The sequence below is a fragment of the Adiantum capillus-veneris genome, chromosome 30 (assembly GCF_014529385.1).
Source record: "Adiantum capillus-veneris isolate H3 chromosome 30, ASM1452938v2, whole genome shotgun sequence".
NCBI lineage: Eukaryota > Viridiplantae > Streptophyta > Polypodiopsida > Polypodiales > Pteridaceae > Adiantum > Adiantum capillus-veneris.
This window is the reverse complement of record NC_140960.1, coordinates 58,832,178-58,856,598: the sequence shown is the minus strand read 5'-3', so window position 1 is coordinate 58,856,598 and position 24,421 is coordinate 58,832,178. Positions and strand designations below refer to the sequence as shown.

Sequence of the window (24,421 nt, the reverse complement as noted above, 5' to 3'; positions counted from 1 at the left end):
GGAAACCCTGTTTCACCCCAATGGTGGAGTGAACTAAATCAGATATCCCCTCCGGGTGCGTACATGTCCCATCACTGATCTGTATAGAGCCATAATCCCCCAAATCAACACTATGGGCACCCCCATCTCCTGCAGTCTGCGCATCAATCGAGCTCTCGGTACCATGTCAAATGCTTTGCGGAAATCCACAAAGCTACAATAAATCCGTCTCCCATGTGACCTGCCCTCCTCAATCATGGCTTTGAGTGTGAGAATATGATCAAGAGTGGAGAAACCTTTCCTTAAACCGGCCTGGCCCTTTGCTCGTACACCCTCACCCTCTGTCCAATTACTCAACTGCTGCTCAAGAATGGATGCATACAACCGTGCCAATGTGTGCCCAACCATAATAGTGCGGTAATTCCCAGGCTCTGTAGGATCACCTGCCTTGAAGATAGGCACAATAGTAGACAACCTCCAAGTCTCTAGTAACTCTTCACACATGGCACGATTGAACAACATTGCAAGAACCAGGCTCTGTAGGATCACCTACCTTGAAGATAGGCACAATAGTAGACAACCTCCAAGTCTCTAGTAACTCTTCACACATGGCACGATTGAACAACATTGCAAGAACCTCTACTAGCATATCTCTAGCATGTATAAAGTGCTCTGCTACTAGACCATCATGATCATATGCCCTACTGGTTCTCATCCTGTCAATGGCTCTCTTTACCATCTCAGTGGTAAAGAAGGTGCTGGTAGGTGGGCATGGCTCTGTAGGATCTGGAAGGGGGTCTTGTCCAGGAACCGTATATAACGATGTCGCATACTAGCCCCACACATTAGGAGAAGTAATCACTGGGGGAGGGGACTTCTCATGAAAGAATCGCCATGCCTCTCCTGAGTCTCTACTCAAGAACAATTGACACAAGTCTCGCTCAATCTGGGCCAAGTAAGCTCGTTTCTTCCGTCGCACAAGGCGCCGTGAAGCAATCCGAGACTGTCTGTAAGTGATGACTCCTAAAAGAAGATACCTCTGAAGCTGGGCTCTCATCTCTCTGCACTCCTCATCATACCAAGTATTCTAGGGCATGCTCACAAAATGTCGGCTCCAACCTAGCTGAGTGTGTGGGTATGCCTCTAATGCTGCACCATTCAGTGTCTCGGTCAGTAAAGTGGTGCACTCCTCCACCGAGAGGCCAGGACCAACTGTGCATAGACGGCTATAGATCTCCTCTGTATAAACCGAGTCGAGTATTTGGTGTAAATATTAACGGATATGTGACCTACCTCCTGATGTCTGGGCTGTACTATACTGAAATGAAATGGACAATGTCAAAGATCATGATCCATTGCTACGCCCACTAGTCTGGCTCCCACTATGAAATCCTGAATACAAGGAATAAAGCTTGGCTGTGCCATAACATAGTCCACTTTACTGGCCCCGTGTCTGTGTGGAAAGCATGTGAAACCACCTATTCTAGGAAATTGCTGTAAGCCATTAAGTATGGCTAACCCATGTGTAGTCGTCATCTCCATGAGGTATCTCCCATACTCTGTCTGCTCTCTGTCATGTGAGCATCTGTCAAGCCCCAACTCACCCACATCCAACTCTCTAAGCATCTCATCTGAAGTGTCATAGAAGACTATCTGAAAGTTTCCCGTTCGGGCATTGAAGTCCCCTAGGAGGATGTTATCACCATCCCTAGAATAGTATAGACATGCCTGTCCTCTGGATGCAGCATATACTCTGGATGTAGCATATACTGGCGTACTGGGGGGAAGTAGCATATGGCAATGTATAGAAATCGGCCTATGTTAGCTCTCAGTCTCACCCACATGTATCTAGCATCATCATCTCTCCATACAATATGTAGTAGTGGATCTAACTCCTCCCTAAAAAGCATTGCTACTCCTCCTAAACCTCTACTCCCATGCTCAGATCTCGCGACCGTCCTATGGGCTGTCTCCCATCTGTATCCCACCGCATGTGGCATAAGCTGTCCACGGCCCTGATGAGTCTCCGAGAAGAAAACAATGTCCTTGTCTTTGAAACTGTCCTCAAAGGCACCAACGTCCAACCTCATAGATCCATTACAATTCCCCAAGTAGCTATCTTCAGTGTGGTCCCATAGGTCTCACACCGTCATGTAGAGCGGCACTCTACAATCACCACCCGACCATCTCTGAAAAAGGCAATCTTTCCCTTCTCCCTTGCCGCCGTAATCTCTGGCATTACCTCTCTCATATACGCAAGCTGTGAGAGAGTAAGATCATCACTGAGGAAAATACCTGTCTTCTTGAGTGCAGGCCTCTTTCTCAAGAATTCTTTCTTCTCTTCCAAGGAGGGGAATCTTAGTATGAGAGCTCTCCCTTTTGAAGATTCTCCCGGGCCATCACTCTTCTTGTCCACTCTCCATGCCTTTGTGTGTGAAGGCTTGTCCACCCCCCTCATGGATGTGAGGCTTGTGACCTCTTTTTCCACATTGTTTATGTCCTCGAGGCCGGTTACCCTCACATGTAGAGCCCGCATCTTCCTTCTTTGTTTTTCTTCGAGGGTCATGTTAATAAGAGTGGGTGTACAGGGAGCTTTCTTACCTTTCCCTTTCTTGGCGACCTCAATCAATTTTTCGGCCTCCTCTACTTTCTTTTGTGTTGCGGAGATGACCGCGGCCCATGACTTCTTTCTCCTCATCTTCCTTGATAATCCATATTTCTTCTCTCATGGTATTCAATTCTTCCATCATGGATGGCTGAATTTCCCCTTCTTTGAACCGCCCACTTTTTGCTGCAAGAAGTTCACCTTGGAGAGTTCGGGTTGTGCCTTCTTATGAAGCCGCTTGCTCTTCGACACGAGAAATCCTTTCCCATAGGTTCCTCTTCTCCTCTTTCCATTCCTCCATCTTTCGAAGAAAAGTTGCATCCATCTCTTTCTTCCACTTCTTCACTTCAGCCTCAAGTGTTGATATCCGCTTGTTGGTGATCGAGAACTTCATGTTGAGAGGGTTTAGTCATTGGGGAGGCCATGTGAAAGGTGTCAATGGGTAGCCCAATGGAGGGAGATCATGGCGTGAAAGGAGGAGGCAGCTCGAAGGGGAAGAGAGAGAGAGAGAGAGGAAATGAAATGAAATGTTATATTAACGTCTTCAAAAGGCCAAAATGCAAATCAGATGTACATGGTGTATGTCCTCCATCTATTGAGAAAGGACAAAAGGTACAAAAACTACACAAAGTAGTCATCTAGTTGTGTACAGTGTGGCGCACTGACGTGGGTGAGTTGTGTAGGAGGATGATGTGTACAGTGGCATGAAAGCCCCACAATTGTGAAGATCACCATTTGGAATATGATTGTCATCATGGAGAAATTTCTCCCCTATTACATTTTCTTGTATTTCTTCATTTTCATATGGAACAAGAGCTATTCCACTCGACAAAGGAATACCATGACCAAGGCTGGAGAAACTGATTTTATGGAGCCGACTTTGGATCCTTTTCAGCGCTTTTATGAGAAGGTGAAAACCATACTCGAGGACTGAAAATCTTGAAATTTAAGCTGGCCTCAAATCCTTTCTGTTAAAAATGGAGGCACCCATGTTTTCATTTGAGCTCTGAGCATGACCTAGATATCCTATGAATTCAGAGAACAACATTACGTGCTCTGAAAGCACACGTGCAGCTGATTGGATCTTCATTCAATGATCAAGCTTCTTGCATGTGTACTGAGTTTAAGTCCTTATCCATTTCAAGTCTTTGTCAAAAAGAAAATGCTTCTGTAATTATATACCTTGAGATCTACCTGCGCATCAACCTTATGCTTCCTATCTGCATCACGATAAAAAAGCAGCACTAGGCACTTTGACAAATTCTTTCATGAAGATAATGATAACCTCATTTTTATTATACCCAACCAAAGTATCAAAACATTATAATGCCAAGAGGATATATAGAGAGCAACATATGAATAACAATGGTGGAAGATAAGAGTGTCAACCTCACCAAACTGGGTGACCACTACCAATGTCTCCACAATACCGAATAATATGTTCTCACCAAGTACAGACCGGCGAGTCTCCACAGAAATGCCAAGCTTTCCAACAAGAAATTTAGTTGCTGCGTAACCCAAGCATGAATGTTTTAGCATACTGAGACTGATATGCTTTAAGAATCTATATATTGCCAATAAAACAGTGAAATCCAAACCAACAGATAAGCATAAAATTGAAAACCTTTTCTTCATTTAATCCACAAAGTATACTTAACTCTCCATAAAGCATGAACATTCTTTTAATTTTGTCTTCTGCACACAAAGATATTGTTTCAGACTAGGGAGTTTCCTTGATTCTGCACAAGACATCTGTAGGCCTTGTGCACAAGATAATAGTTCCTCAAAGAAAATTAGGAAATGGAGGTAATACGGGCTTTATGCTTTGCCTTGTAACATAGTAAGTGATCGCGATCGAAAGTTTAACGTTCCTTTTTACAAGGTTGTTAAGAGATTGGGATTCTAAGTACATCTAATGATGCAAAGACAAATGGTTAGAAAGAAAGGGTGAACCAAGTGTTGGAAGATAGACTATGAGCATATGTCAGGAAGAAGAAAACAAATTGGGAAGATTATTTCCCTATTCTTGAGTTTGCTTACAATAGTACAAAACACGTGACTACCGGGTTCAATCCATTTATGCTCATGTATGGTTTCAACCTAGGTCATCATTGTCGATGGGGTTAACCAAAGAAAACTCTAAACCATGTCAAGGACTTCCTTCAGGACCATATGGAAATGTTATCTACGATCGATAGTGCCAAATACCATTCACCACTTGGTGAGGAGTTTTGCACTCGAGATAGGGTGGAGTATGCTAATTTGTGAGTCACATACATAGCTGCATAGAAGAAGCACCCATCTTATCGAGGAGAGAGGCCAAACAATGATTGTAATTCTATGAGGTTTAGAGAGTATTTGTGCACACATGCGGTTTTAGGAGCCATGTTTAAACTATGCCTTATTGATACTTTACGTCATTTGTAAGTCTAGACTTGACAGCCAAAGGAGGTCGGGTCATTTACATGATAGGAACCTGAGGTGTCCATGATATCAAAAGAGAAGATAGGAGTAAGGCTTCAGTTCCACATAAATTCATCAAAGCTGAGATCACAGTTTGACTTGTGTCGGGAGAGGCACTTACCAGAAGAGTTTTTTGAATTTTCCCCCACAGCTCCCTTGCCATCAATATGCACCATTGGCTCTTGAGTCGTCTCACAACAGCTAGCTAGAGACGCTGATAATTCAGGCTGGTATGCATCGAGAATGGATGTCACCCCCTTTTTTTTTTGTTTTTTTCCAGCAAAAAGTGGGCCTTTAAACCCTTCACATTACATAGGTCCATATAAAATATGGGAAAAACCCTGAAGAGATACAATGAGATCATGGGGAGACAAACCACAGGATACATCTAGGATAAAGATACTCCAGTCAAGAAATGAAATGTACCTACTGGCTTGTAATAAGCCTACACAAATGTACCCGAAGCTCTATCCACTTCAGGCCATGTAGCAATAACCACAATGTAGAGTGCTATGTATTTGACTGATAAAAAGCCTCCACTGTAAAACTTCCTATAGGAGGTCACAAAAGCCAAGGGACTGTGAAACCCCTAGGCTGTGCCTCCAAAATCATCCGCATCCACTCTAACATTTCCTGATGCAGTACCCCAAAAAAGGACATAGATCTACGACACTGCCATATTGTAAGAGAGGCATAGATGTCATCCTAGTTTAAGCTACATGGCTGTAATGGATCAATTACCTGACCTATTCATATTCTCTTGATGCACTTTCACGTACTTTGAGCCACTCGGAGTTAATCAAGACCTTCACATCGAAGCTCACATAGATGTCAAGAGATTTTGTTAATGCCAACAAGGATTGGGACAAAAGTGGCGTTCTATTGGAGAAGCTTCGTCCTGCCATGGATGATGGACAAAGCACATGAATACCTGTCAAGAGATTTTGTTAATGCCAACAAGGACCGGGACAAAAGTGGCGTTCTATTGGAGAAGCTTCGTCCCGCCATGGATGATGGAAAAAGCACATGAATACCTTTCCCTCTCATGACCGAGATGTGCTATTGGCTAGGGACATATGAAGAACTCCATTGCACCAAGTAAAGATTGAAGACCGGAAATATACATTTGTGTCTTGCCGCCTATGTTACATTAGTAACATAGTAAGCTAGAGGCCGAGACACAGAAGCATTAGACATGTTGATGTTCTGCCTACTATGAGATTCAAGGGAATTTGTTAGGGATGGCTTTGCACCAATCTCAAGATTCATGCACTACGCTAACCGGAGATGCCCCGGACTCTAGCCATGAGAGGTATACATACTCAGAGATACATCCTTAAGGAGCAGGCCATTATGTTACGTCCCCAGCCATCAATATGGGTGCCTGCAGTATGTCCGACCAGTGTGAACCTGGCCCATAGGTTATGAAGCCCTTGGCAGCTTTGCCCGCACACCCGTATTGGTGTGGGTTTGGCTGTATGGGACACCGGCCCTTGTGGCAGAGGCTTGCCCGCTTGGCTGCAGGCTCCCAGGCTCGGGGATGAGCGCGTATTGGCTCTATAGCTGGGAGGTGAGCCCGATGTCCGCTCACTACGTGTGTCTAGGTGTGAATTTGGCTTGTGTCATGTCATGTGTGCAGGATGGATCCGGCTAGGGACTAACATTGGTATAAGATCCTCTTCCTGCTCGTATGCACGACATGGCGACGTGCACAAAACCACTAGAGCTCATGGGGCCGTGATGGCCCAGCCTGACAGGCTCTCCCAACTCTCGTATAGGGTGGTATGGGATGCTACTAACGAGAGAGGAGGGCAAGGGGGGCAAATGCCAACCGGTGGTGGGAATCTGGTGAAGCATCTCCACAAAAGGGTCTCTCTTTTAAAGAAAGATTGCATTTCCAAATAGCTTAGCTTGAAGCCTTTTCCGCCACCAACATGTGGGTTTATTGATGTTCCATAATGCATTGTAGTGTTCAACAACCCAAGGATCAAGCTGCAACTTTTGATAGAGATGCTTGGCTGAGATCTGCTCAAAAGGAATGCCCAAAATACACCAATCTTTATCTCTAGCTGTAGAAAGAAGAGGAGGCATCAACGTAAAGGGAGATAACATCTCCCGGATTAAGTGCCATAAAGGTCTATAATGCAACCCAAGGCCATAATGACACACAATGTGGGGGAAAAGAAAGCACCTGGCCTTGATCATTTATCACATCCTCAATTGTCCTTACATTCTTCTAAGAAATGAAGCATGCTCTATGACATTGTTGTTCAGCCAAGGCTTCGGAAAAGATGGCACTCCAATGGAAACTTACGAGTCTAAAAGAGTAACTTTGCTGAGCATCTCGCACGTGCCAACAAATATATGTTGTAACCTCTTTCCAATCCGCCAAAAGACAAGAAGCAAAGAGACACATTGAATCATTAGCGTATGCTTGTCCAGGGAAATGTTTGTCTAAAGGAAGAATCAAACCATGCAGCTGATTTGTTTCTGTCAAATGATCTATATATATCAAGAGAGGATGCATTCCAATTGAATACAACAATGCACTCAAAGGACAACCCTAGTGAACCGATCGACCTTAAGTCCATGCATTTGTAACAGAAAACTACATTCCTCATTTTAGTGCCAAAGTCCAAGCGAGCCATAGTCAAAGCAATGAAATCCCAATGTATTGAATCAAAAGCTTTTTCGATATCCACTTGCACAAGCAAGATATCCTGTTGCGTATATTTTGCATACTCAATCCCCATGAAAACATTGGCAATATTATCAATTATCTGGTTTCTAGGCACAAAACGGTATTGAGCAATATGCAAGCCAGAATAAAGACACGTCCTCAAGCGATTGTAGGCATACATTGAGATTCCCATGTATGATTCCTCATGATAAGCAATGGATCTCATAAAAGATTCCAAACTTGTGCAAAAAACTCCATTGTTAAAACATCCTAATTAGGGGATTTCCAAAGCCCCAAATGCTTAAGACTTTGATCCAATTCTGCTAGAGTAAAAGGCTCTTCCATGCTCAAAGCCTCCTGATCCGAGAAAATAGGTTGAACATGAGCCATTAACATTGCCCTAGCATGTAAAACATGTCGACCTGGAACCGAAAACAAAGTTTGATAATGAGCTGAAAAAGCATGGGATAGCTGATGCTTATTGGCCGTCCATTCTCTAGATTCTAACTTTACTTGCTTGATTGATTCCTCTTGTTTGGCACTTACACTTGAGAGCACTAGCATATGAATTTTTTTCCTTCTATAAAATCCAGTGAAGCTCACACTGAATTCCAAAACAGCCAGGGGGCTATGACGGTGGGCCATGTGGAAGGGAATGGGGGTAGCAACGAGGTGGCAATGCGGGAGGGGTAAGCATCGGGAGTAAGGAAGCAGCTATGAATTGCTTTAGCAAGGCAGCAGTACAGGGGTGTTAAAAGCAGACATTAGGCTAGGTGTAGGTGCAGGTCCAAGCTTGACAGTCGGTGATGTTCAGTCCTCTCTATCTTTATTTCTACCTCTCTCTCGCTTATGTCATCTAGAGCCAGAGACAGAGCTACATTACATATGTGGTTGCACAGTGTACTATGAGATACGAGGCCGTGTTCATTGTCTATTCAGAGAGGGTTTTGGGCCTCTATCTAGGGTCATGAGTTATGAGGATCAGAGATGTCTTGGATTGTATCTACTTGAGTTACACAGGCATAGAGACACTTTACTGAGGAGAGCTGGAGAAGTCCTGGAGACAGATTACAGATTTCTTTACACTAGATATTGGACACCCAGAGGAGCAGCCACCATTGCAGAGCTCTGCCCGCACTCATACTACCACTACTGGCATTCTCATAGACCGAGCATTGGAGCTAGGGAGATCTAGACGACTGCGATTGAGGAGAGGAGCTACACAGTATCAACAGAGACTACAGGAGAGGATTCGAGCCATACTTTCTCGACGTTTAGAGTGCAGATGAGGATGGATCTCTACCATATCTTCCCCCCCCCCCCCCCCCGCCTCCCTCTCATTGTAGTACACATTGTACTGGGCACCTTTTGTATTAGCTGGCACATCCATACAGTCTGTAGTAGTTCTATTTTTTGTTTCAGCTCTTTTGATTCCGGACATGGTATCAAATCCACTATGTTGTAATAGCTTGGTCTCATAGGTCATTTTGGCCTTTTGAAGACGTTAATACATCATATCATTTCATTTCATTTCATTTCTCTTTCTCCATCTTTGGGGATAGTTCTCTCCTCTTTTCTTTGCTTGACATTAAGGGGTAGTTCGTCTGAATATCACCTATCTCTACTAGCAGCTTTGAGAGAGGCAATCTTGTCAGATGCATTGGGCGTGCGTAGGCAGTCATGATCATCACCATGAGCTTGGACCCAGTTCTGGCAGAAGCTCTCTTTATTTCAAGCGTTTTGCTCCATGACACACAGAGACATGGACACATTGTACAATTGACTGTCTGGTGGACCAACTTGGTCTTTCAGACGTTAATAAAATCTTCTATTACTTCTTTTCCTTGTAGAGGATCTTGAATCCCTATATTTAAGCCCAGTGTAAATACCTGTAAAAGGCAGCCTTAAGTTCGCACATGATTCCAAACTCGGCAACAATCTTGTGAGGGTCATTTCAGTTTCCTCTTGTCTTGGTACATTATTGTCAGAAGAAGTTTGTTCAGTCTCTTGAGCCCTCCTTTTTGCAATGATGTCTTCGAATTCTAACCTTTCAACCTGCACACAGCTTGATGTTATTAATGTGGGTCACAATGCCACAACCGCAAACTAGTTCTTGCGCACACATACTTGATAGGCAAGTTCCTCATCTTTGTTTCGCAGCATGAGAGTGATCCCTTCTCCATATACAGCCAGAAGCAACTCACGGCTTGAACTGCAAATGATTTAGCCGAAATTATGTAGAATATCCTGTGAGTTTCTAAATTTTTCATAATTTCTTTAGTCTGATGTACATACAGGGGACATGCTGCTTGCACAGGATTATCAAAACGATGTGTTGAGAGAGGGGTGGCCACTGCAGCTTCTTGCACGTGAAAAATGCTGACTCCATAGAGCTCTTCTACAACCTGTCAGGACAGATTAGAGAACTGATCCAAGGAATTCCTGGGGTTACAAAAATCAGGAGAGCTGCACTGCAAAAGTCACAAGTATATTACAAGCAGTGTGTTGTCTGACATAGAAGCTAGTCCCGTGACAAAGCTTTTTCCTGGGCTTGGAAACTCCAGCGCTCTTTCTAGATGGACAATCCGTTTGTCTACAGAAGATTCCCCTGTCCCAAAAGTGGAATTTAGGTACATGAGGCTTTGATAGATGTACAATACATATAAACACTTTTTTTTAAGTATCCCTAAATACGATTGGCGTGCACACACACACACACACACACACTTTTTTTTTTTTTTGTAAATCTATTGGATTAATTTACATGTGGGAAGCCTCAACGCGAGGAAAACCCACCATAAAGATCTATACAACCGAACATGAGGAAGTCACTCCATATAGGAGCAAACTTCCAAACTAGAAACAATCATAGAAAAGTGTCAAAGTCGTGATGTCTGTGTCTTTTAGTCTACAGCAGTCAAACAAGGATTGCCGTAGAGAGCCTCTAAAGTGAGCGTAGAGCTGAAACTGTCGAGATTCAAAAAGAGTAACATTTCTTTTGGACCATATCGAGGAGAAGGCCCAAAATCTGACCCAATGCATGAAAATCGCATGCGGACGCAATTGCAGTGTGAGTTTTCCGAAAACCCAGAAAAGTTTCCCAAATGCAGCAGAAGGAAACCTCGAACGCAATTGCCTTGAAAGCACAAGCAAGAAATCCCGAGAGTTGGGGCAAAACCAAAGAAGATGAGGAACTGATTCCATTCGATTCGAGCATCTTCGGCAAGATGAAGAGGCAATGCGACGAGAAGCCAAAATCTTACCCACCGGTAATATGCCAAGCATGCATCTCCATAGAGACACTCTTTGTTTTAATGGAAACTTGCTTTTCCAATTGATGGAAAGAACCATTTTCCACCACCGCATTGACTTATGTATGTGCCAAAGCAAATTGCCATGAGACTGTATCCACGGAGGAGGCACAATAGCTCTGTAAATTTGCCTTGAAGTCCAATTAGCATAGAAACAGGTTTGGAACCTGGGGAATTACCAATGAGTTCCCAATCTTTAAGCCTATCCTCCTCATTGAGTATTGGTATAGGTATAAGAGGAGCAAGCAAAGCACATATGTCCCTCCAAATTGGCCGATGGTGCATGCCCAAATTAAGTGTGTGACAAGCACGGGGAAAAGATAACACAACCATTTTCATCCACAACATCCTCAATACGTCTGATACCCATTTTCATCAAGTTGTAAGCCTTGACCGGTTGAGTAACTGCCAACGGAAAAGGAAATACTGCAGATCAGTGAAGGCTTTCTTTTGGCAATGAGTTACCATTCAAAGAGGATCTCCCGGACCACTTAATCTGAGAAAGTACATGTTTCCAATCCAATATCAATCTTGTAGAGTGAGGGCAGCCAGGTATGGTACCTTCAAAGCGACCCAATACAACTTCCCATTGATCAGTGATCCAATGACCATATGCCTTTGTGTTCATAGAACTGCACATAGTAGCTGGCATGCGTGAACAAGGTTGTACTTGCGCGAAAAAATCAGCCAGCAGTGTGGCTTTGCGTGCCAAAGGATGGAAATGTATATTCAATATATTAAGCCCACCATGCGATCTTGGTGTACAAGTAGACTGCATTCTCAACAAGCGTAAAGCTTTGCTTTGGGGTGTGTCTTCCATAACAATTCCATTGCCTACGACATAAAGGCTGAAATGTCTTTATGCGTCCAAGATAGTAATGGCAAATAGAATTGAACATGTGCTATCACAATGGATTGTACTATTCGCAGTTGTACATGAAGAGGCCAAGTGGACAATTTCCAATATCTCAGTTTCTGTGCAAGCTTAGCAGTCACCCATTCCATTTGTTGTGTCGTTGTAATGAACCAACCAATTGGATAACCAAGGTGACGTATCACATCATGTGGTGACAACAGTTGTCCAGGCCATAAAATAGAGCGCCAGTCGCAAGAATTAAGAGGCAGCAAAATGGACTTTTTGAAGTTGATATGCAAACCAGCTGCCAGCCCAAAATCTGACAAAATCTTCATCAAAGCTTGAAGATCCGCACGATCATTTTTAGGCATAAAAAAAGAGTCGTCCGCATATGCCTGAGGAAGAAAAGAAGGACTCCCTGGAATTTGCACTCCATGTAACAAACTAGCATCAACCATCTTGTCCACATATAAAAGCAATGGGTGAGTGGAAATTGCATAAAGCAAAGCACTCAACGGACAACCCTGTCTAACAGAACGACCCAGTTCCCAAGGGTCAGAGAGCCCATCCGCAATGATAGCACGAGTCGTAGCCTCAGAATACAGCCAGTAAATAACATTAATCCATTTAGGACCAAAACCCAATCTAGACATAATCTGAGAAATAAAATCCCAACGAACCGAATCAAAGGCTTTGGCTATGTCTACCTGCAATACAAGTACATCCTGAGAGGAATATTTTGCATATTCAATGGCTATCATAGCATTCGCAATATTATCAACAATTTGACGTCTCGGAATGAACCCATATTGATGAGGATGAAGGCCACGATGAAGAATCTCTCTTACTCTGTGCACCATCATCTTGGCAACAAGTTTGTATACGACCGGCATAAGAGTGATTGGTCTCCAATCATCAAAGATTTCAGCCAAATGCTTTTTCGGGAGCAATTTCAACAAACCTTGTTTCCATGAAGATGGAAGCTGCTGTTCCAGCCATGCACTGTTGATCATGAGCAATAAAGCATCTTTCAGTTCATCCCAAAAAGCATGAAAAAATTCAGTAGTAAGACCATCCCATCCTGGAGCTTTCCCCTTCCCTAGTGCTTTCAAAGCATGATACAGCTCTTCATTTGAGAAGGGTTGTTCCAATGCATTCACTTCATCAGAATCCATAATTGGGGAAACAACTTCTAGAAATTGCAGTCTAGCACAAGATTCTGAAGCAGATAAAGGGGCAGGAGTAGCAAACAATCTAGCATAATGCTGAACGCATTCCTGGAATAGTTGCAGTTTCGAAGAAGTCCATGAGCCATCTGAAATTTTGATGCAAGAAATGGAGTGTCTCGGTCGCGAAGCATGCAAACTTTTAAAAAATTGTTTGGATGAATAACCTTTATCCGCTATCTGCTTTTCTCTAGATCGTACTTGCCATTTGTGAACTTTACGCATTTGATTGCATGAAATTACATGGTTTGCCTAACATAACAATTCTTGAACAGATTGAACCAACAAACTATCAGAATCCGAATCCATAATACATTGTCGATGTTGATTTGCCCAAGCGTGCCCGCGCGCGCGCACACACACACACCTTTTTTTGTAAATCTGCTTTGATTAATTTACAAGTGGGAAACCTCAAAGCGAGGAAAACCCATAAAAAGAAAAGGATACAAAAGACGGAGCACTATGAGGCTCCGAAGGCTAGAAACAGTCAAAGTAAATCCTGTAGGCATCAAGAGTGATGTCTCCAGCTTCATAGGCAAAATGCAGCGCTTGACCAAGAGATAATTTGAAATAGGGAAAGGGGTCAACAAAAGTGCCCTGGAATATTAAGGAGTTCCTATGATGCCAGATGGCCCACATAGTCCAAAATCTGACCCAGGTGAAGAAGACCACAAACTGAGATTGTGGTGACCGAAGCACCCCAAAAAGCCAAAATCGTCTGTGAAAAGAGCCAGAAGGAAAACGTAGTCGAAGAGCAGTCGACACTTGCCGAATGAAGGCTCTAGAGTGACGACAACACCACAACAAGTGTGGCACGGTCTCCTCAGCTTCAAAGCATCTGGGGCAGCGGGAAGGCGCAATATGCCGAGCATGCAACACACTGCCAACAAGTAGAGCTCCCACCAAGCATCGCAACAAAAAAACACGTTCCTTCAAAGGCAGATGACTCGGCCAAATGCGAGACAGTGCGTGTTGCCACCACAAGGATGACTCGGAAAGCGACCACAGCTGATTACCCCGATGCACAATCCATACATCAGCCTGAAGAATGGCATAGACACTGGCAGCTGAGATGCAGTCCAATCTAGTAGTAGCCAGATTCCAATCTGAGAAGCGAGAGTTTTCATCCAGAGGAGGAATGGGAGAATGAGCAGCAAGCATGTTTTGAATCTCCCGCCAGAGAGGAGAATAGTGAAGACCCAGCCGAAAGCGGGAGACGGCATCAGCGAAAGAAAGAACATAACCCGAGTCATCAACCACCTGATGCACCTGACAGATTCCTTTTTGGGAAAGAAAATACGCTTGGCGAGGAGACCATTGAACCAAAGTCGAAGCAAAAACCCTACTCCAATGCAGACTCTCCAAGTGAAGAGAGTTACCCCCAGAGGATTGTCGACCATCCCAAGCAAAATGCGAAGTGACAACCTTCCAATCAACAATTAGAGAAGAAATAAATGGACATCCAGGAATGTGTCCTTCAAGCTTCCCAAAAACAACATCCCAGTAAGTCGGTTTTCAATGACCAAAAGAAGGGGTGACAATGTGCGCACACAAATGTGTGACCATGAGAGCCCAGAGTGTAGCGCGGATAATGTGTCGTACTCTCTACAGTGGGTGGTCCTCAGTGCAATGTGCGTGACAATCTCACTCAAACAAACTGAACAGAAAAGGAAACCATAGACATCAACAGAGCTCACAAAGACACAACAGCAGACCACAACATATGACTCGACTACCTCAAAGACTGATACAGACTCTGGCGTGGCAACACACTCAGCTCCAGCCCAAGACTCACAGGTACAATGGGGGTGTCGAGGCTCAGATGTGCAGGGATGGTGAAGACGTGCTCTGTGTATAGACTCACTGCTCTCGAGCACGATGCTGGACCCAAGGTGAAGAAGATGATCACATCACCAACCGCTACTACTCATATGTACCACCATAAAGAGCCACCAATGGCTCATAAATGTAAGCCATGTGGTGACCTGGCCACGAGGTCCACTAGACCACCGTCGGTACCCTGCCACGTGGCACTGCTAGGCCAGAGGGTCCGTCCAGTGTGAACCAGCCTAGACCAACTGTCCTAACTGTCTCCTGTGAAAGTGACACTGTAGCCTGCTACAGGTTGCCCGCCACAAGACCGCTCACCATCTCGGCGAGAGGAATACTGAAAAAGTTGTGAAAGAAAACCACTAGGTACTGCATCCGTACATTTCTTGAAGCAGGTGCTAAGCCCAATCATAATGTGAATTAGCCATAGAAGTATTTCCTTGTGCTTTGAAGGCTTCTGCTAAAATAATTTGTTCTGAAATTCCTGGCTTCCATACTTTCTGTAAAGTTTCCGAAAAGACAGTCTTCGATCTCTTTAAAAGTTCTTCAAACTCAGAAGTGTCACCTGAAAGCCCATGAAAATAGCATGCACTTTCTAATCCTTCCTTGAACTGCTCAAATAGCCTGTCTTCCATACCAGCAGCTGCAGCATCATGTTGAGGAAGTATTCTTATGAGGTTGTGAGGGACTGGCAATGCCCTCAGTTGGATTGGGTGGCTTGTGATTAACGGGTTCTGAATGAGGAATGCTGGGAAATTCTCTTGCCGCACCATTTTCGCCAGATCGCTTGAAAGGCTGAACAAAGTCTTACCCAAGTTTGCAGACTTCCAAACGAATCGAATCACCTTCCTGCCGAGGATTCCACGATAAATGCATCGTAACCTCTTTCCAGGCAGATACTAGAGTGGAATCAAGAGGACATCCAGGAATGTGCCCTTCCATCTTGCCAAAAACCACCTCCCATATAGAGGGCTGCCAATGGCCAAAAGCAAAAGTAACAACATGCTAACCGAGGAATGCAAACATTAGAGTCCAAGGGTGAATTTGTTGCACAAGAATAGACAACAACATAGCTTTCCTCGCAAGAACATGCCAGCGCAAATCCAAGATATTAAGTCCACCAAGACATTTAGGAGTGAAGCTTCTCCATCGACATCAAGCGTAAGCCTTTTTCTTAGAGCATGAGTCCGCCACAAATGGGACATAATGTCTGCCATTAGAGAATCAAGACATCGGCGAGGCCAATGCATCAGTGGCAAAAAGAACTGAACATATGCCAACAGGATACTCTGAACAATTCGCAGACGAACATGCAAGGGCCAAGTAGATAACTTTTAGTAATGCAATTTGACATTCAAACGTTGCATAACCCAATTGACTGTCCGAGAGTGAGTAACATTCCATCCAATTGGATAACCTAAATGCCTAGTGATCACATTTGAAGACACAATCTCACCTGGCCACAACAGAATATGCCAATCAGTAGGAATGGAGAGGTAGAAGCTTTGATTTACAAAAGTTGATTCTAAACCCAGCCGCAATGCCAAAAACTTCCAAGGCTTCCATAATCATTTGACATCCGCCTGCTGATTACGGGGCATAAACAACGAATCATAAGCGTAAGCCTCACCAACGAATGTATGACCCGAAGGTAACCACAGACCATGAAGACGCTCAACAGAGGTCAAGTGATCAAGATAGTCAAGAGCGGGTGAGTAGCAATAGCATACAACAGAGCACCAAGGGGGCAACCTTGCCTGACTGAACAACCGAGAGGCCAAGATTCAGTTAATTCACCTTCCAAGATCCCCGAAGACGTGCTACATGCATACAAAAAATAAACCACATTGGCGAATTTAGGACCAAGCTCTAGGCACCTCATCGAGCTACATGCATACAAAGAATAAACCACATTGGCGAATCTAGGACCAAACTCTAGGCACCTCATCGTGGCGGCAATGAAGTCCCACTGTACAGTGTCAAAGGCCTTTTCAATGTCAACTTGCATACATCCTGTTGAGTGTACTTAGCATACTCCATGCCAATCATAATATTAGCCAGATTATCCATAATCTGGTGACTTGGAATGAAACCATATTGAGGCTGATGGAGTCCTGCAAAAAGATGGTCCTTAATGCGGTGCACTAGCATCTTAGCCAATATCTTATAAACCATAGGCATCAAAGTAATCGGGTGCCAATGAGAGAATCGCTCACAAAGAGCTTGCTTAGGCAGCAATTAAAGTAAACCTTCTTTCCAAGATAGTGGCAAATCCTGTTTCTCCCATGCTGCATTTATCATGAAAAGCAGTGGATGCTCAAGAGCCTCCCAGAAGGAGAGAAAAAATTCCATGAGTAAGCCCATCTCAACCGGGAGACCGCCAACGGCCCAAAGCAAGCAACGCACTATGTAATTTTGAAGCAGTGAAGGGGTCCTCAAGGCCACATGTATCTTGCAGGGATATGAGGGGAGTAACAACGGAAAGCATCAATTGATGCGCATGGCAAGCAGCCGAAGATGCCTGAGAAGGAGTAGCAAACACCTATCGATAATGCAAAACCATGGCATCACCAAGTTCTTGCTTTGAAGAAGTCCAAACACTTCAGGAAAGCATAACCTGCTTGATTGCCTGTGAGAGTCTTGAATGATGCAAACACTTAAAGAATTGCTTCGAAGCATAGCCTTTATCCATGAAAGCCTGTTGATAGGCATGCGTCTGCCATTTAGCAAGCTTTCGCTTGTCATTACGCTGAATACACGCAAAAGCTTCACATAACTCCGACATCTCAGAATTAGATAGAGGCTGCAAATCAGCCAACGCTTGCAGTTGTTGACATCCCCTTGAGTGCATTGCATGTAATGCGTGCCATAGTCACAAATAACACTTTGCACCCTCATAACAAAGCGATACCAGGCGGCATCAAGATCAAGATGCATATGAGCAAGCAGAGGGGGAATAACCTCAGAAATCATGTCACGAAATACTTTATGAGTGAGATAGGCATTGTTAACAAGTAGCAGACATTTCCTAGGAAGAGCTCGATCACAACGAGTCTGCCCAAAACTCACATCCAGCAAAACAAGGTAATGATCCGATAACTGCAAGGAGTAATCGATGTTGACCTCACATACAAATTCCTCATATTGTTGCAAATTAAGCAAATACCATCTATCCAACCACGCTCAATAAGAAGAGTGGGCAACATGCTGAAAAGTAAAACCAGAGGCGTTTGGATGCAAATGCCGCCATATATCAATCATCTGAGTAGAAGCAAAGAGATTATCCCATTCTTGACTTTTTGCAAACAACATATGTGAATTGCCAGTGGTACTATCATCCATCTCAGGGATATTATTAAAATTACCGCAGGGGAATACATTCGAGGTCCATGAGCGAGAAGAGATGTCTTGCCATAAAGCAGCCCTTTGTCTAGATGATGTATACGCATAAATGCCTCCAAATTCATACACCTAACCGTTCAACAAGCATTGAATCACCATCTAGCGGTCGTGCGGATCATTATACAAGAGAACTGGCTAAAGCTCATGCCGAACCAGCATCAATAAACTTGAGTAATCTTGCAAATCAGCATATGCAATCCAATAACCTGCAGAATAAGAACACTGACTAGCAAAGTCATGCTGATTGTGTTCTTGCAAAACCACAATATCTGCTTTACATGTATGTACATAGTGCCAGGTTAGTCTCCATTTATCAGGTTACATAACCCACGCACATTATATGAAATGCATTTAATGCGACTGTGCATTGGAAACCATATTTACAACGGCAAGAAACACAAGGATGAAGTCGAGATGCCCATACGGACATCTCCATCCACCACATCCATGCCAGAATCCATCAGCTGAGTCAAAGCAGGAAACTTGTCTACAGAAACTGCCTGAGAAGTGGAAGCCTCACCCAAAAATACATCCTTATAAGAGTGCATCGCTTTTTCCCAAGTGTCAATCAACGTGCGATTGTGATTGCAGGGAAGCTGCTTAAATGATACATTCTTATTGGCGTTAACCAGAGGAACATAATTACGGGAGGAAGGTGGAGTACGAATTTTCACTGTAGCACCCACGAGCCAACATTAGTTGATGGAACAGTTTTGCCTTTCTTTGCATTTACATTCCCAACATCCGCAGATGGCGGATTTTTGTTTTTCCCTTTATCTATATTGGAAGTCACCTTCATAGTAAGGACTCCATTCGATTTAGCTTCACCAACATATTTGCCTATAGGGGCAGGGGTAGAGGAAGGAACAACTGAAAGAGGGGGCTGCAAAATTGGTTTAGGACATTCAGATTGCATGTGACCGAATTTACCGCATCGAAAACACGACTTGGCAAATTTGCCCCATTTGAGTTTAAAAGGGCGCTTGCCCACCCAAGGATCCCCTGAATCCACCATAATTCCATCTGGGATATGCTTATCCGTATCCCACAAAATGCAAAACCTGTTGGTGTTCGCATCCAATTTCGGAGGGCAAAACACCTTGCCAAGTTGAGCAGCCAACAAAGGAAGAAAATGCCTCCACATGCGAGGAAAATCAACAATTTCCACCCACACACGACATTTGTGACGAATAAGACTTTGATAATCCTATTTGAATTAGTATCCAAGTTTGGGGGGGCACATCACTTTGCCCAACTGAGCAGTTAGAAGAGGCAAGAAATGCTTCCAAGTCCGTGGAAATCCGACTATTTTCACCCAAACTGGGCACCTATGTCGTATCAAGCTTTAATAATCTTTAGTAAGTGCCCATGGCAATACATGTGTCATTTGCATATTGAAAAACAAAGGCGACATTTCCAATAATTGGGAGCGGGCTTCCATGTCTGCCAATAACACCTCATAAAAACCACAGGCACCAAGATACACCCCTTGGACAGCTTGTCTTTTTAACAGAAAATCAACCCATTCACCTACATCTTGTGCCGAGGGCATCTTGTCAGGGAAGAACAAAATAACGGCATTCAACGCATATTGTGCAACCGGATCCATAAGCTGATGAACCGGAATAACCACTTCAGTAACTGGTTGTTGCCGTTCCCAGGCATTCAGAGCATCTGCAAAATCCTTCGACAAACACTCTTTAATGATTTTTGCAGCATCCATTGGGGAAAGATCCACCTGTTTCCTACGCTTATATACACCTTCTTCTGGAATAACCTACGGAAACCGCACTTTCTACACACGAAGGTCTACTTTCAATTAAAGACTACAGCTTGAAGCAGACGCCAGACGAGCATCCATGGGCAACACCAAAACTTTTTTTTTTTGATTTTTCAAACTTTCTTGGAAAGACTCTGCTGAACACAACAACTAAAAGAATCTCCTGCTGCAAATATACACACACAGATACACCCCTCGTTCAACGTCTATCAAATCTATTATCTTGTCAATACCTTTGCGAAAGAGAAAGTAAGCCTGTCTAGGAGAGTGTCGAACAAGAGTCTGAGCAAAAACTCTACTCCAATGCAAACTCTCCAATCGAAGTGAATTTCCACGGGCGTCATCTCTACCATTTCACAACAATTCGCTCGTGACCAACTTCCAATCTGCCACTAGGCTGGAAGCAAAGGGATGTCCTGGAATTGTAGCTTCAACTTTACCAAAAACCACATCCCAATACGACGGCTGCCAATGGCTGAAGACTGGCGTGAAAATCGTATGAGAGCACAAAAACGCAAGCACCTGTGTCCAGGGCTGTTTTTGCTCAACCAACACCAACAACAAAGTAGCCTTCCTTGCTGTAACATGAGAACAAAAAGAGGGATATTTAGACCACCACAACGTTTTGGAGTACAAAGCTTATCCATCGCAAGCAATCGCAAGCCTTTTTTGTGAGAGGAAGTGGACCAGAAGTGCTCCAAAATCCGAGACATAAAATCCCGAAGACGACGGGGTGGCCAATGCAACAATGGCAGGAAAAATTGCATGTATGCCACCAAAATAGACTGCACTATTCTGAGTCTTACATGGAGCGGCCAGGTAGACAATTTCCAATAATGCAATTTAGACATCACTTTATTCTCAACCCATTGCAACAACTTCGCATTGTTTTTTTTTTTCGAGAAAAATATCCTTCTATTAGTTAATGAAATTGCCCATAGGGCTACAACCACCTCTTCAAGAGAGGGCTACAACAACCATGATGGGGAGACTCTCCAAATGAAAAAACAGCATATGTACAATGAGGCTAAATCAAGAAATGGGAGGAGGGAAAAGCCACACAGGTGGACGGTAGTGCCATCTGAGTACACCCTTGACCATGGTGAAAAAAGGCCCAGGATGCCAGATGTAGCCTCCTACAGTGTCACTTTCACTTTCACAGGACAGTTAGTTTACAGTTGGGCTTTGGTCTGATCGGTTCACACTAGACGGACTCATTGGGCAGAGACACTTGGTAGGGTGGTCTAGTGGACATCGTGGCTAGGTCACCACTGCCACCTAGTGGGGATAGACTTAAATGATGTTCTTTATGAGCCGTTGGTGGCTCTTGATGATTGTACATATGAGTAGTCGTTTTGGGCCAGTGGCATTATCTTGTACGTAGTCGTCTAGAGTGAGTCTTTACACAGAGCACGTCTTCACCATCCCTGCACATCTGAGCCTCGACACCCCATTGTACTCGTGAGTCCTGGGCTAGAGCTGAGTGTGCTGCCACGCCAGAGTCTGTATCAGTCTTTGAGGTAGTCGAGTCATATGTTCTGGTCTGCTGTTGTGTCTTTGTGAGCTCTGTTGATGTCTATGGTTTCCTTTTCTGCTCAGTTTGTTTGAGTGAGATTGTCACGCACATTGCACAGAGGACCACCCACTGTAGAGAGCACGACACATTATCCGCGCTATAGGTGCTCTCATTTTGGCGATCATGGTGGGACCTCAAAGAAAGTCTCACTCTTGCGGAGATAAAATCGTGAAGCTAATCGGTTGTTATCGGGCTCCGTACACTTGCTTACACTGTGTAGATAGTCTGCAAGTCTGGTCCTCTCTCGCCCTGGTCCAAGTCCTAGTCCTCGTCCCTGGTCCTTGGTCTTTGGTCCTGGTCTAGTCCTCGCCCTGGTCCACCCTCCTCGTCCTGTCAGCTAGGTGGTCTAGTCACTGGATATGGACCAGGTGGTCTAGTCATTATCCTCACTTGTTCTGTGTTAGACCTGTGTTGTTCACTGCATGACACATACAAGGCGGTCAGTTGAGCGTCAAAGCGCACTACTGAGCCCTCTGAAGCACTATAACAGAAGACGCCCTGTGGTATCTAGTAGAAGTCCATTAACCTCATCAACCATACCTCCACATACGACATCCCCCATTCCTTCATCCCCCATTCCTTCATCCGGTTCCACATCTTCCAGATCACCTTGTAGCCTGCTACAGTGTCACTTCACAGGACAGGCAGTTGGACAGTTAGCTACAGTTGGTCTGGTTCACACTGGACGGACCCTTTGGCTGGGAGTGACACGTGGCAGGGTACCTACGGTGGTCTAGTGGACATCGTGGCCAGGTCACCACCACCACTCAGTTTGGAGATAGACTTAGCTGGCTGGACATTTATGGGCCGTTGGTGGCTCTTATGGTTGTACATATCAGTAGTCGTTTTGGGGGAGTTGGGGGCTTATCTTGCACGTAGTCGTCTAGAGAGTCTTACACAGAGCACTGCTACACCATCCCTGCACATCTGAGCCTCGACACCCCATTTGTACCTGTGAGTCCTGGGCTGGAGCGGAGTGTGCTGCCACGCCAGAGTCTGTACATGGTTCTTTGAGCTAGTCGAGTCCACATGTTCTGGTCCACTGTTGTGTCTCTGTTGTTATCCATTGTTTCTGTGTTGTTATCCGTTGTTTCTGTGTTTCATTCTGTTTGAGAGAGTTTTCATTTGTTTGAGTGAGATTGTCACGCACATTGCACTGAGGGGCACCCACATTGTAGAGAGCACGACGCATTATCCGCGCTACAGGTGCTCTCATTTTGGCGATCACGGTGGGACCTCAACTGAAGTCTCACTCTGTTGAGTAGCTGGGTTCTTCGCTTCGCCTGTGCAGCCTGTTGGTCTGGTCCAGTTTCACCCTTGATAGCTTAATCTAGCTGGTCTAGTCTCTCGCCTTGCTGGCCTGGTCCCCTCTCGCCCTGGTCCAACTTGCCTCGTCTCTGGTCTAGACCTCTCGACCCTGGTCTAGTCCTCCTCGTCCCTCGTCCCTGGTCTAGTCCTCCTCGTCCCTCGTCCCTGGTCTAGAGAGTCTTACACAGAGCACTGCTACACCATCCCTGCACATCTGAGCCTCGACACCCTCTCAGCCCTCTCAGCAGTTCATGGGACACTACCCAGCAGGTCCCTCTCAGCCCTCTCAGCAGTTCATGGGACACTACCCACAGCCCCAGGTCCAGTACTTCACTCAGCAAGAGTCTCAGATCCAGATGCCACACATGCAGAGCCAGAGTGTTCCTTGCTGTGACAGTGTTGCTGGTGCACACCGCCATGGTTGCGTTACTAGGCGTCCGGAGTTCACTTCAGGGCAGGTACTCCCATCCGCTGTGCAGCAGATGGCTGCTACAACCACAGGAAATCAAGGTATGCAAAGCACAGGACAACAACCGCATGGTTACACTATTGATCTGATGGCTCCTCCCGATCCGGAAGCTTCTGGAGCAGCAGTGGGGACGACCCTTTCCCTTGGGTGACAGGACTGTGCTCTTACCTCATCTTTCATGGTACATATAGTTACTTTTGCAGTTTCATTAAGTTTTGGCTCACCGAGACAGTGACCAGTCTTGTGGCGGGCAACCTGTAGCCTACTACAGTGTCACTTCACAGGACAGGCAGTTGGACAGTTAGCTATAGTTGGTCTGGTTCACACTGGACGGACCCTTTGGTTGGGAGTGACACGTGGCAGGGTACCTACGGTGGTCTAGTGGACGTCGTGGCCAGGTCACCACCACCACTCAGTTTGGAGATAGACTTAGCTGGCTGGACATTTATGGGCCGTTGGTGGCTCTTATGGTTGTACATATCAGTAGTCGTTTTGGGGGAGTTGGGGGCTTATCTTGCACGTAGTCGTCTAGAGAGTCTTACACAGAGCACTGCTACACCATCCCTGCACATCTGAGCCTCGACACCCCATTTGTACCTGTGAGTCCTGGGCTGGAGCGGAGTGTGCTGCCACGCCAGAGTCTGTACATGGTTCTTTGAGCTAGTCGAGTCCACATGTTCTGGTCCACTGTTGTGTCTCTGTTGTTATCCATTGTTTCTGTGTTGTTATCCGTTGTTTCTGTGTTTCATTCTGTTTGAGAGAGTTTTCATTTGTTTGAGTGAGATTGTCACGCACATTGCACTGAGGGGCACCCACACTGTAGAGAGCACGACGCATTATCCGCACTACACACCTTCTCCAGTAAAGCTCTCTCCTATTCTGCTACAGCAGGCTATTGAGCAGCAGGCTCAACAAGAGGCCATGGAGGCGTTGGCT

At 44.8% G+C, this 24,421-nt stretch overlaps 1 protein-coding gene and 1 pseudogene across 1 annotated transcript in view; both read right to left on the bottom strand.

Moving 5' to 3' along the window:
- Positions 1–3,142: 3,142 nt before the first annotated feature.
- LOC147418026 (uncharacterized) overlaps positions 3,143–24,421 on the bottom strand; it is a 180,246-nt gene continuing 158,967 nt past the window's right edge. The window contains exons 21-26 of the mRNA XM_086506589.1: positions 10,223–10,335; positions 10,023–10,132; positions 9,855–9,939; positions 9,617–9,782; positions 3,974–4,092; positions 3,143–3,804 (exon numbers count right to left, since the gene is read on the bottom strand). Of these exons, the coding sequence (XP_086362715.1) occupies positions 3,775–3,804; positions 3,974–4,092; positions 9,617–9,782; positions 9,855–9,939; positions 10,023–10,132; positions 10,223–10,335 (623 nt within the window). The 3' untranslated portion in view covers positions 3,143–3,774. The remainder of the gene's footprint in view (positions 3,805–3,973; positions 4,093–9,616; positions 9,783–9,854; positions 9,940–10,022; positions 10,133–10,222; positions 10,336–24,421) is intronic.
- Positions 10,584–11,666, bottom strand: LOC147418027 (uncharacterized; annotated as a pseudogene).